At 48.0% G+C, this 11,741-nt stretch overlaps 2 protein-coding genes across 4 annotated transcripts; one reads left to right on the plus strand and one right to left on the minus strand.

Annotated features, from left to right (window-relative positions):
* Nucleotides 1-872: 872 nt before the first annotated feature.
* On the minus strand, nucleotides 873-11,741 carry PRSS45 (Putative serine protease 45). Of its 3 annotated transcripts, XM_027097060.1 has the most exons (6): nucleotides 11,399-11,741; nucleotides 10,951-11,202; nucleotides 8,891-8,917; nucleotides 3,832-3,979; nucleotides 3,049-3,323; nucleotides 873-2,181 (listed from the first exon to the last, which is right to left on the minus strand). In XM_027097060.1, exons 2-6 carry the CDS (start codon nucleotides 11,045-11,047, stop codon nucleotides 1,982-1,984), a joined length of 747 nt encoding a protein of 248 aa, XP_026952861.1. In that variant the 5' UTR covers nucleotides 11,048-11,202; nucleotides 11,399-11,741; the 3' UTR covers nucleotides 873-1,981. The 3 variants fall into 3 exon arrangements, with proteins under 3 accessions (XP_026952861.1, XP_026952859.1, XP_026952860.1); XM_027097058.1 differs by lacking the exon at nucleotides 10,951-11,202 and having other exon boundaries at nucleotides 11,233-11,741; XM_027097059.1 differs by having other exon boundaries at nucleotides 10,951-11,741.
* On the plus strand, nucleotides 6,445-7,803 carry LOC113615055 (Purkinje cell protein 4-like protein 1). Its single transcript, XM_027097061.1, has one exon. It carries the CDS (start codon nucleotides 6,629-6,631, stop codon nucleotides 6,839-6,841), a length of 213 nt encoding a protein of 70 aa, XP_026952862.1. The 5' UTR covers nucleotides 6,445-6,628; the 3' UTR covers nucleotides 6,842-7,803.

The following is an 11,741-nucleotide window of genomic DNA, read 5'->3' on the forward strand; positions in this document are numbered from 1 at the left end:
GGATGGGCAAAATTTTTGAAGGTTAATAATACCCATTTTTAGCAAAAAGGAGAAGCGTTCATTCTTGTATACGGTAGGTGTGAATGTATACTGGTTCAGCTTTTGGGAGGAGTAAATTATATTCATCCAAAATTACTAAATTTGTGTCTACTCTGATGGTCCTCCCCTGAATCCACTCCTAGGAAGACCGCTGCAGAAATGCTTCAGACTGTGCTCTCCCCCACCCCACCCCCGAGCACGCAGGAATATGCTCATGGCAGCACTGTCACAATGCTGACAAGTCAGAAACAGCCTAAAACCTGGTGCTGGTTAAATAACATACATTACATCCACACGGTACACATGCAATAATGTAAAATTATGAATAGCTCTAGGTACTGACATAGGTTTTCAAGGCATATAGTTTTTTTTAATGTAGGTTATTAATAATACATATATAAGATTCTATTTATTTAAAAAACCATAAAGCTATTTTATTTAAGGATGCCAACAATGATTACTTCTGGGGAGGGGAGCAGCATTGGTGGTGGGGGTGAATGAGCAAGGGAGAATCTTTACATGTATTTCTGAATTTTTTTGGTAAATCACAACAAAAATTCAGACATCGCTTTTAATTGTTTTTAATTTTTAAAAAATGTAGGGGGGGGGCTTCCCTGGTGGTGCAGTGGTTGAGAGTCCGCCTGCCGATGCAGGGGACACGGGTTCGTGCCCCGGTCCGGGAAGATCCCATATGCCACGGAGCGGCTGGGCCCGTGAGCCATGGCCACTGAGCCTGTGCGTCCGGAGCCTGTGCTCCGCGACGGGAGAGGCCACAACAGTGAGAGGCCCATGTACCGCAAAAAAAAAAAAAAAAAAAAAAAATGTAGGAGGGGAACTTTTATAATCAGTTTTTTTTTTTTTTAATGCCATTTTTAAAAAAAAAAGAAAGCTGATTTTGGAGCACGATATGTGGGTCCTTCCTACTGTCACCTACAGTGCATGTCTCAACTGCTCTCTTACAGCATGCCCAATTTCCAGTTGAGGAAACTGATGCCTCAGGCCCAGGCCCTTTCCCAAAGCCCCAGCACAAGTGATATAGCAAAAACCATCAGTCCCCACTCTGAAGAGCCTGCTGGCAGAATTAATTCCAGGAGGCCTTACCCACGCACCAACCCCCAACACCTGGGGGCCACCCAGAAAAGAGAACAGAGCCAGCTCATGTTTGCACAGATATAATCCCTGCTATCCTGGTCCCCAATTCCAAAGCCCTTCTAGGCCACAATTTCCTTCTCCTGGTCACTCAAAGCCTAGTCATCCACCACATCCTCCCCACTAGGAGGTCAAAGCAGGACCCAGTCTCCCAGGGGCCACTCTTTTCCCACCTTGATCTTTGTTGATTACAGACCCATGACCTTGATCTAACCTTGATCTGGCCCCATTTGGCAAAGGCAAAGCACAGAGAAGAAAGGAGAAGGGAGATCAGGGGCCCATCTGGGGCTGCAGCAGCCAGGACAGAAGTAGGAGCCAGGAGGAGGTGCAGAGGACTGAGAGAACCCCATTGCTTATTTGCTTCTTGATCCATTTGCTGTATTTGGTGATACGGGTGTACACTCCTGGATTATGTACTTGGGCTCAGGCCTTTTCCCAGGAAAACACCCCAGCAAGAATCCATCTATCCTCGACTTCACAAGCCAACGGACCCCCAGGGTCCCCGCTAGGCAAAGAGAGAGGAGTGATGGAGGCTCTGGACCCAGCTGGGACCCAAGGGATTGGGGGACCCAGAATGCCCACCCTCTGAGTTCTGCTTGGAAGCTTCTTTCATTCCTTGAGGATCTCACTACCTGGAGTCCTCCTTCACTCCTCAGTTGGGGATCCCATCCCAGAATATCAGGCAAAATCAAAGTCACGGGGAAGGCAGATGGGAGCAGAGCACTACCTGATGATGATGACAAAGAGGGAGGCCAAGCAAACCTCCCCCTGGGGAAATGCCCCCCACCTGGGGTCATCCCAACCGAAGGAGAGCTGCCAGAACCTCCCAGAAACTCACATAGCACAAGTTTTCTCCATAATTGGTGGCACAGATCATGTCCCCCAGGACAACGCGGGGGATGAGGGACTTCTTGCGGTAAATCCGGTCACAAATCTTGTTGTCCACGATAAACACCTCGGCCTCCCGCAACGCTGGGGTCAGTGTGGAGTTGGCTGTGGAGGAGTCCAGTGGGGTGAGAACTGACTCCTCACTCTACTCAGCCCTGCCTATTCCCAGGGTCTTGTCACCTCCATCCTCAGGACTCAGCCACACCCCTTCACACCTCCATGCCCTTCTTCACTTGGCCCTTCCCCCTGTGGTGTGGACCATGTTGGGCAAGCACCTTGCCCTCTAAGGCTCTATTTCAGGATCCCTTTCTCTGGGAATCTTTTGCTCCTGAACCAAGCAGGCTACAAGCCAAGTTTCAATGCAACCACTCAGAAATTGAGAGCCCACCCCCATGCTGCTTCTCTCCAGCCTCTGAACTCTATACTGGCTGTGCCCTCTGCCACCTGATTGACATTCACTCTTCCTTCAGGCATCTCAGGCAGACTCTCTGCCAGAGCTCATTCCAGATCCCTCCCGACTTGCTCTCAAGATCACCTGACAAAGTCTTTGCCTCTTTCCTTGTTAATCTGTGCTTCCACCCATACTCAGTTATGAGTTCCCTAGAGGCAGGGCATGCATTACCAGTGACAAGGGTTTGGCGTGTGGCAGATGCCTGAACATCGAAGTTTCTCAGATGAACAAATCAGTGAGTGAGTGAATTTATGAATTCCTGACTCTGAGCTTCTGTAAGAGGCAAATGATCAGGTTTTCCTAGGACTAAATGAGGTGCCCATAGCACATGCAATGGCGTAAACCATGGCAACAGCTCCCACGTGAGGAGAAATCCTAACACATCCAAAGAACCAGGGGCCAGAGGTAACAGCCACAAGCTTCCTGAGAGGCACCATGAGGGGGCTCATCAGGAGAGGCCCCAGAGGAAAGGAGTGTACCCTCTGGGGTACCACATGTCACCCCGACCCCATCCTCCTCACCTGAGAAGCGCTGTTTAACCTGGCCCCAGCCAGTCACCCAGCACTGCGTCCCAACCTTCAGGTTGTAGTTGGGCTCCGGGAGGCAGATGGGCTGCACGTACTTGCTGACGACGACAGGAGTGTGAAGCTGGAGGAGGGCAACATCACCCGCGATGAAGTTCTGGCCCCAGTACTTGGGGTGCGTAATGATGTCCCTCACAGGGATCAAGAGGGCCCTCGTGGAGTCCGTGGGCTTCAGCTTGAAGGTGCCGAGAATCACTGAATACTCTTTTGTGCTACAGGAGACACAGAGCCCCACCTGGTAGATGTCAGGTTCTCAAGCAACACTATGCTCCTACCTCCGCCAAGGACGCTCCCCTTAGCAGAAGTCCTGCCTGATTTGCCCTGCTCACTCCACCTTGCTCATCTACCCAGGGGGCCCTCGGAGTCAGAGATATGACTGCCTCCTCATTCATCAGTCAAGCTGATTCAAGTGGCCTGGTCTATGTGCTGTGGATTTGAGTGTGCAGCTATTAGCATGCACGCGTGTTCTAATGTGTGTGAGGGGTGGGGTGTATACGGGGTGCATGCTGTTGCCCTGGTCAGGATATAGTCTTTGTTGCTTGGGGCTCCTGCCCAAGCTCAGTCCCCGGCCTCTGTGAGATAATGAGCATGACTCTTCCCTGTTCTGGACATCCCTTCCCACTCCGCCCCACGTCCCCCACTGCCACGTTGTTTCATAGAGGAAATGAGGAGTCTAGGCTGGGCCCGCTGCAGCCCTGGGTCTCCGTGGGCCACACTCACCCTTGGATGCAGTGGGCAGCAGTCACTACCCAGTCGAGATCAATGAGGGCTCCTCCACACACATGCTCATTTTCCACTCGGAGGCTCACCTCCCAGGGCCAATGGCGGGTCACGTCCAAATTCTTCGGCCACCAGGGTTTGCCACAAGCTTCAGGAACAAGCGTGACAGGGAGATACAGTGGCCGCATAGAGGAGGATAAGAATGACTGTGACCAAGATGCCCTCCAGGGTAATTTGCATGAGGCTGTAAACTCGGGGGCTTGCTTCCATTTCAAAGAAGGGGAGACCGAAGGTGAAAGAAGAGCAGTGGCCTGCCCAAAGGCACTGAGCTGACAGAAAGTGACAATGACAGAGATAAAAAGCATCAAGACAGAAACACAGAGATATGACAGGAGGAGGAGAGAGATACTGAGACACACAGGGAGCAAGCAGCACAGAACCTCAAAACAAGGCAGAAGCATAGAAGGAGCCCCAGGACAGGAAATGTATTTTCTTGTGTCAGGGTAAGTCCCTAGGCCACGTTCCTGAAAGGCTATAAAGCTTTCTGCATCTCTTAGATGCAAAAGGCCTCTGTCCCCACACTACTCAGAGTCAAGAAAAGCTCCAGACTTCTAGGTCAGAAGTCTTTACACAGACCATTCAAGAAAAAGTCCCAGCATGGAGCCAACAGAGGCCTCCCACTCTGTGTAACAGCTGACACACTATCAGTTTGCAAGTAGTTCCAACAATCAAGTTGTATGACTGCATGAATATGAACACAGATGCAGAAATTGTAAATAAAATATTAGCCAATATTATATTTTTTTAAATTATGCACCATGATCATGTAGAGATTGTCCTGGGGTACAAGGGTGGTCCCACAATGGAAGCGGTCTCTGTGTATTCCCCACATAAACAGTTATTTTTCTCTAAAAGAACTGTGCTTTTCTCAATAGACACAGAAAAAGGTATTTGAAAAAATCAACACAGATTTACAACTAAAAAACAAAACACTCTTAGCAAACTGGGAACAGAAATAAAATACTTATTTATACAAGTTATATGCCACAAACCTACAGCAAACATCATATAACATTAAGAAACAGGCCAAAAATTTATACTTTCTGAAGCCAGGAATAATGATACTTTGTGGGAGGAGGACAAAGGAAGTAACTGGGAGTACATAAGAGAGCTTCTGGGTGCTGGTACTGCTCTACTTTCTGACCTTGGTGGAGACTGCACAGGTGCGTTCACTGTGTGATAATTTCTTGAGCTGGACACATAATTTGTGCACTTTTTTTGTGTATGTATATAATACTTCAGTAACTGACTTTTGAAATCAATAATATTTCTCTATGCCAACCAACCTGAGTATAGCACAACTATATTCAAAATAAGATACAGTTTATAGCTAAAAATTATAAAATACCCTGGAATTAAAGTATCCAACACTAAGCAAGATTTTTGCAGTAATACATTTTAAACTCTAATGAAGGACACTGAAAATGACTGGCATAAATGGAGAAAGATCTATTGCTTTTAAATAGAATAACTAAATATTTCAGGTGTAATTCTTCCTAAAATTAATCTATAAAGTCACTTACCCAGTTAGAATTTTTAAGAAATTTGATAAACTTACTCTAAAATTGAAATAGAAAAACAAAGGTCCATAAATAGTTCCATCTTTGACAAAGCAAAGAAGGGACACTTGTCCTAGCAGATATTAAGGCACACATCAAAGCCATAGTGACAAAAACAGTGTGGTATTGACAAGGACAGACAAGTGGACCAAAAAAAAAAGGAATAGAGAGCTTGAGATTGTTTCAGAGAATACAGGAACTTAATGTAAATAAAGGAGCCACCACAATCAGTGAGTAAAGGATGGATTGTTGAGTAGATGGTGCTGGGAAAACTCGCTCACTATAAAAGAAATAAGAAAAACAAAACTGGATTCCTCTCTAGTAGTACTTGAAGACCTAAACGTGAAAGATAAAACCATAAAGTTAACAGCCAACCATGTGGCATGGGGTGGGAAAGGACTCTTTAAACAAAACCTCAAACCACAATCCATGAAGCATTAAACTGATTAACTTGATTACATCAAAATCAAGGATTTTTGACGCCAGGAACAAAGTTAACCGTCAGATGACAGATTAGGAGGTAATATTTGCAATATCTAAAATCAATACAAGACTTTTATTAGGAATATACAAGGAACTCCAGGAAATCAACAAGAAAAAAGAATAGACAATATGCAAAGGATAAAGACAGTCAATTTATTAGAAGAGGAAACTCAAGAAGCCAACAGCACATTGAGACATGCTCAAACTCATTAGTAATGAGAAAAATGTCAGTTAAACTAAGAAGTCGGCCTTTTCTCACCTTCTGAGATGGCCCACACTCTGTCTGGGGAGTGTGTTTCTCTCTAAATAAATCCACTTCTTACCTATCACTTTGTCTCTCACTGAATTCTTTCTGCAATGAGACATCAAGAACCTGAGCTTCATTAAGTCCTGAAACCAGCGCTGTTTACAATAGCCAAGTCATGGAAGCAACCTAAATGTCCATCGACAGATGAATGGATAAAGATGTGGTACATATATACAATGGAATATTACTCAGCCATTAAAAAGAATGAAATAATGCCATTTGCAGCAACATGGATGGACCTGGAGATTATCATACTGAGTGAAAAAGGAAGACGTTTTATTTATAAGCAAGTCAAGAGAATTGATTGTGAAGATTCCTGAGGAGGAGAAAAGGGGAATGGGATCTAAAGCTCAAGTGGAAGGACAACACATCATCTGAATGCTGATAAATGCCCTGGAAGGAGCTTAACACCAAAACATCCCCAGCAACCAACCAGGCAGCTGGCCCAGAGGAAAAGGGGAGAGCTGGCAATGCCGAGAAGGCTGAGGAGGAGGAGGAGATTGACATTGATCTGACAGCACCAGAAACAGAGAAGGCTGCCCTTGCTATTCAGGGCAAGTTCCAGCGATTCCAGAAAAAGAAAAAGGATCCCAGTTCCTGAATAACCAGCCTTACCCTTCACCTTGCTCCCTTCCTTCCCCTTCTCCACAGCTCTGACTCCCATGTATCTTTGTCTCTTTGTCCCTCAAGCTTCTCATTGAGGCAAGTTCAACACTTATACATTATTTTCTCTGGCCCCTCACGCCATCACAGCTGCAGAGGCACAAGGAACACAGGGAAGATGAAGAATTCAACAGGCAGCCACTTGCTTAAGGGTGAAACATTTTCTCCTTGGGATACAGCTCCTTGATCAGTACCTGTGCCTGCCCTATGAGGTTGAAGAGCAAGAGGATGTGAGGTTGAGAGAGGGACCCCTAACAATGTGGGAATGAGGAAAAGCCTTCAGAGTAGGGTGCCCGAGGGTGGGGCATATGCCCTGTTCCACTGGTTACAACATTCACACTTCAGGTAGCATTTTTTACCTTCACATCCTTCTCATCAGGACCTCAACTTCCCTCCTATGAGCTAAGCCACAGTGGGGACTGGAGCCTCCCTTTCCCCTGGGCAGACCTAAATCAAACTGCTCCCATGTTAGTGCATGCTCAGTAGATTAGTTCCAAGGAAGGCCGACTGTGACTGGTAGAGACGAGGAAAAGTTTCCTTCATCGTCTAGTCTAGAACCGTAAGAGGCAGAAGTGGAAGAGGTTCAAGGGGCCACAGGCAGGGAAATGGGAAGATTTGGGAAGGAAATCGCCAGTTGATTTGGGAAGAAAAGAAAAGTGAAGGAGGAGGAGATCTCTAAGGACACAAGTTACTGCTGGTAAAGGTGTACTATATGAAGGATTCTTGGGGCTTTGTTAACCTGCCTACCTCTAACCCCTCATGCCTAGCCACCCTCAGAGGCCACAAAAACCAAGTGACCCTTGTAGCTCTCAGCTGCCCCACTGTGGAGTCAGAGCAGAAGTGGAACAGCCACTCTATGTGATTTTAGCATGTTTAATAATTATGAAAGCAATAAACAAAATCCTCAAGTGGGAAAAAAACCCAAAAAACTAAGAAGTCATTTTTTTGTCTATTAGATAGGCAAAAAATGTAAAAGCTGGATCATGCCAAGGGGTGGGAGGTCTGTAGCAATATATACACCTTCACAAACTGCTGGTAGGAATGCAGAGGGCTGACTCAACTGCAATATGGGCAATAGATTAAAATATGCTATCAATGTAAATTTTTGAAACTGATAACTTGTACTGTGGTTATCTAAGAGAATATTCTTAGAAAACACACACCAGAGTATTTAAAGAGCCATGCTGTATGTTACCCTCAACTGATTCTGAAAAAAATTTTGTGTGTGTGCATGTTCCTTGTACTATTTTTGCAGTCTTTTTTGTAAGTTTAAAATTATTTCCAAATAAAATGTTTTTTTAAATGGGACTGAATGAAAAGAGGAGGAAACAGAAGAGATCTAGAGAACATGCTATTTGCATAAGTTAGAAATACATGCACACAAAACCACAATATGTATTTTTACAAAAACACACACAAACAGAAAGATACACATCAAATACACAAGAAAGGCTGGGAGAAGGGTGAAGAGGGGGAATAGGGGTGGGGCATGGACACAAGCAGAAATAGCTAACTTAACCAAACAATCCATAACAAATTAGGGTGCACCTGTGACAAAGGAAGCCCGCGAACAAGCAGGAGCAACCCAACCCTCCACCCCTGAGGTCTAAGGAAAATGACAGGAAGACCCCAGAAGACACTGCCACAGGACCCAAGAGGCTCCATTTGCAAATGAACAGTTTAGAGCTCAAAATGTTTCTATGTGGAAAAGGATCTGCATCAGCCTCCTGGACATGTTCCCTGATGGGATGCAGCCTGGGTTCAACTTTAAGAGGTTCTGCATTCCCACAGGAGGCCCAAATACTCTTTTAATGTGCACTGTTGAGTCTGTACGTCCTGAACAGCACAGGCTGTTCTTTAGAAGGCAGGCCACTTAGACTGAATTTCTGCTTCCTATAGACCCAGAAACATTATCTCTGTGACCCTCTTCAGAACATACCCTCCCAGGATCCAAGGTTTTCTTGAAGCAGGGGCTCACCTCACCCACCTGGTTTGGTGTTCTCTCCTTTGTAACCTGGAGGAGAAAGGGGGACAGAGATGAAGTAAGAGGTTGTAACAGGATGACAGTGAAGAGGTGCATTCCTCATTAATTAGTTCATTCATTCATTCACCAAATATTTCCCCACCTCCCACTCTGTTCCCAGCCTGGAGCCCAAGGCCAGGGGGCTGGGGGCAGGGCGCAGGGGTGTACAGAGGTGTATCAGACAGATATATCCTGTATTTGCCCTTGAAGAGCAGGTTGCCCAGCAGAGGAGATATAAGTAAACACACAATCACCCATGTGCGATCAATGTGGGGACAAGGCCACAGGTGTCAGGTAAGCCCAGAAGAAGTGGTGGACAGGGAGGCTTCTAGGAAGAGGGGTTATTGTGCCAGATCTTAAGGATGAGAAGGTAAAACAGCAATGAAAAGTGATGACATTCTTTATGAAAGAAACACCATAAGGTGGAGACTCCAGAGGATAAAGGGCAAGGCCCACGATGACAAGAAATGATGCCCGGGGAAGAAAGTCAGGGGTCATCACGAGTGCCTTCATAAGCCAGGCCAAGAAGCCTGAGTGAGACACTCTGGGAGGAGGGAGGCCAATGGAGGTGTGACATGGTCAGACTTGTATTGTGAAGGCAGTATGGAGAATAGGTAGGAAGGTAACAAGACTGAACGCAGTAAGATCCCACCATAGGCTCTGCAGAACCCAGGCAAGAAATGAGGGCTGAATGAAGAAGTGGCAGTGAGAACACACTTGGTGAGCTGGATGTGGGACTGAGGGAGAAGGCTGAATCTAGGATGACCCCCCAGTTTCTGATTTTAGAGAAGAGTGACTACTATCCACTGAGTAAGAGAACCCAGTTTATAGGAAGAAGAGGGCCTCAACTTTGGAACCCAAGGAGTTGAGATGGCTCTAGGTCATCCAGGTACAGATGTCCAGTAGGTGGCTGCACATCCATGCACATTGTTTTGCGAGGCAGCATCACATACATGGCAGCTCAATGCCCAGAGCAAGTGAGCTCACCCAGGGAGCAGTGAAGAAGGCACCCAGACAGCATCTTAGGGAACACCAATACGTCAGGGATGAACAGAGCATGGGTGGCCTGGGAGGGACACAGAAGGGCAAGGGAGTCACCCTGAGGTAGAGGAGAATTAGGAGGCATGGCCTGAGAGAAGCCAAGGGACTAGAGAAAATGAAAAAAGAGGGAGGAGCAGAAAGGTTAGGGATGTTAGGACAGAGGCATGCCAGGAATGGGCTAAGGGTTAAGTGAAAAGTGAGGAAGCACCTGAAGGAAACATGAAGTGAAAACTTATTTTGAGAAATGTGGCAGCGAGGGGAAGAGATAGGGTGAAGAAACACAGCAAATAGAAAGGGAGAGGATAGAGATCGATGAGAGCACAGGAAGGGCCCAGAGTCCAGAGCAGGGGTGAGCAGCCTGACCTTGAACAGGAGGTCTGTCTCTGATTCCTAAGGAAAGGGGAGCGGGTGGCACTGAGTTGTCAGGTTTGGAGGGGTCCCCGGGCTGAGGGAGTCAAGGGGACAGCGCCTGAGGGCATGCGTTTCCTGAGGGAAGGAAGCCGCTGCTAGAGAGGCACCCTCGGTAGGAGCTGAGGGTCTGGGAAGCAAGTGAGGTGAGGAACATTCGTCTAAGTGTTTGGAGACCAAGAGTTTGGCCCGGACCGCCTACCCGGAGCGGGGTCTCCAGCACTGCCCTGCTGCGTGGGAAGATGAGCCCTGAGGATGCCGTCAAGAGGGTGGTTCGGGTCTCAGCCGCGACATCCACGCCTCCAGGAGGAAACGCTGGGATGCCCCTCGCACCACAAGGCCCCAGGAAGCTACAGGGCTGGCGGGTCTCAGGGCGGAAGCTGAGAGCGCGGGAGTCTGGGATCCCCGGAACCGCCCTGGGAGATGCCCGGAGGGGTAGCAGAGGAGAAGGGGCTGTGGGTGGGCGCCGCGAGGCCTGTCCCGGCCTCGAGTGTGGGTTTTGGCGGGGGGGGGGGGGGGGGGGGCGGGGAAGAAGGACCCAGAACGGGAGCGGCGCAGAGCAGGCGCCGCCTCACCGGAGTTCAGCAGTATCAGCACCAGGAGGTGGCAGCTCCAGCCCGAGGGCCTTGAGGCTGCAGGCCCAGCGCTGAGGCAGGTCAACGATGCGGCCATGAGGCCCCTGAGGCGTCCGCTAGCGGCAGCAGGGACGGCTCGCAGTAGCCCCGGACGCCGCGACTACGTCTCCCGCACGTGACGCACGTGACGGAGTTCCGGCACGTGACAGCCCCTCCGGCACGTGATGACGTCGCGGACCTGTGACGGTGCCCCTGGAACGCTGAACGTTCCTCTGCACTTACCCCACCTCGTGCGGGTTCCTTGAAGATGACTGCAGAGCCCGGGGCTTGTCATTGCCTCTGTGGTGGCCAGTCCCATGGAAGTACCCCCAAGTGCCTTAAGTGGGTGACTGTCCCCCAAAACCTGGCCGGTGAAGGCACATCCAAATCCCTGGACTAGTGTTGGCACCTTGTCGCCCAGCCTCTGATCATAACCTTGTTTCCCTGGGCTTCGTGCACGGGAGAGCTTCATAATTTACATTGATTTGAGAATCTGAAAAGGTGTAGAAAGCACAAGGAAAGAACAGTAAGGCTAGGGAATCAGGGAGGATGTCTTTACAAAAGTGACATTTAAGCTGGACCTAAGATGAACAAAGAGTCTTGGGGGAGAACTCAAAGGAAAGGCATTTATCTTCTTCCACGAACCGTCAGTGGGATGGTGGAAACTGAAAGAAATAGTGGCAAAAACCACCATTTCTTGGGCTTTCACAGGGTTTTTGTAGAAGAATGTGGTCTTTGGATCTGCTCAGTGT

Source organism: Aethalodelphis obliquidens, unplaced genomic scaffold (genome assembly GCF_003676395.1).
Source record: "Aethalodelphis obliquidens isolate GAN/ISIS:26980383/991018 unplaced genomic scaffold, ASM367639v1 scaffold111, whole genome shotgun sequence".
Classification (NCBI taxonomy): Eukaryota; Metazoa; Chordata; class Mammalia; order Artiodactyla; family Delphinidae; genus Aethalodelphis; species Aethalodelphis obliquidens.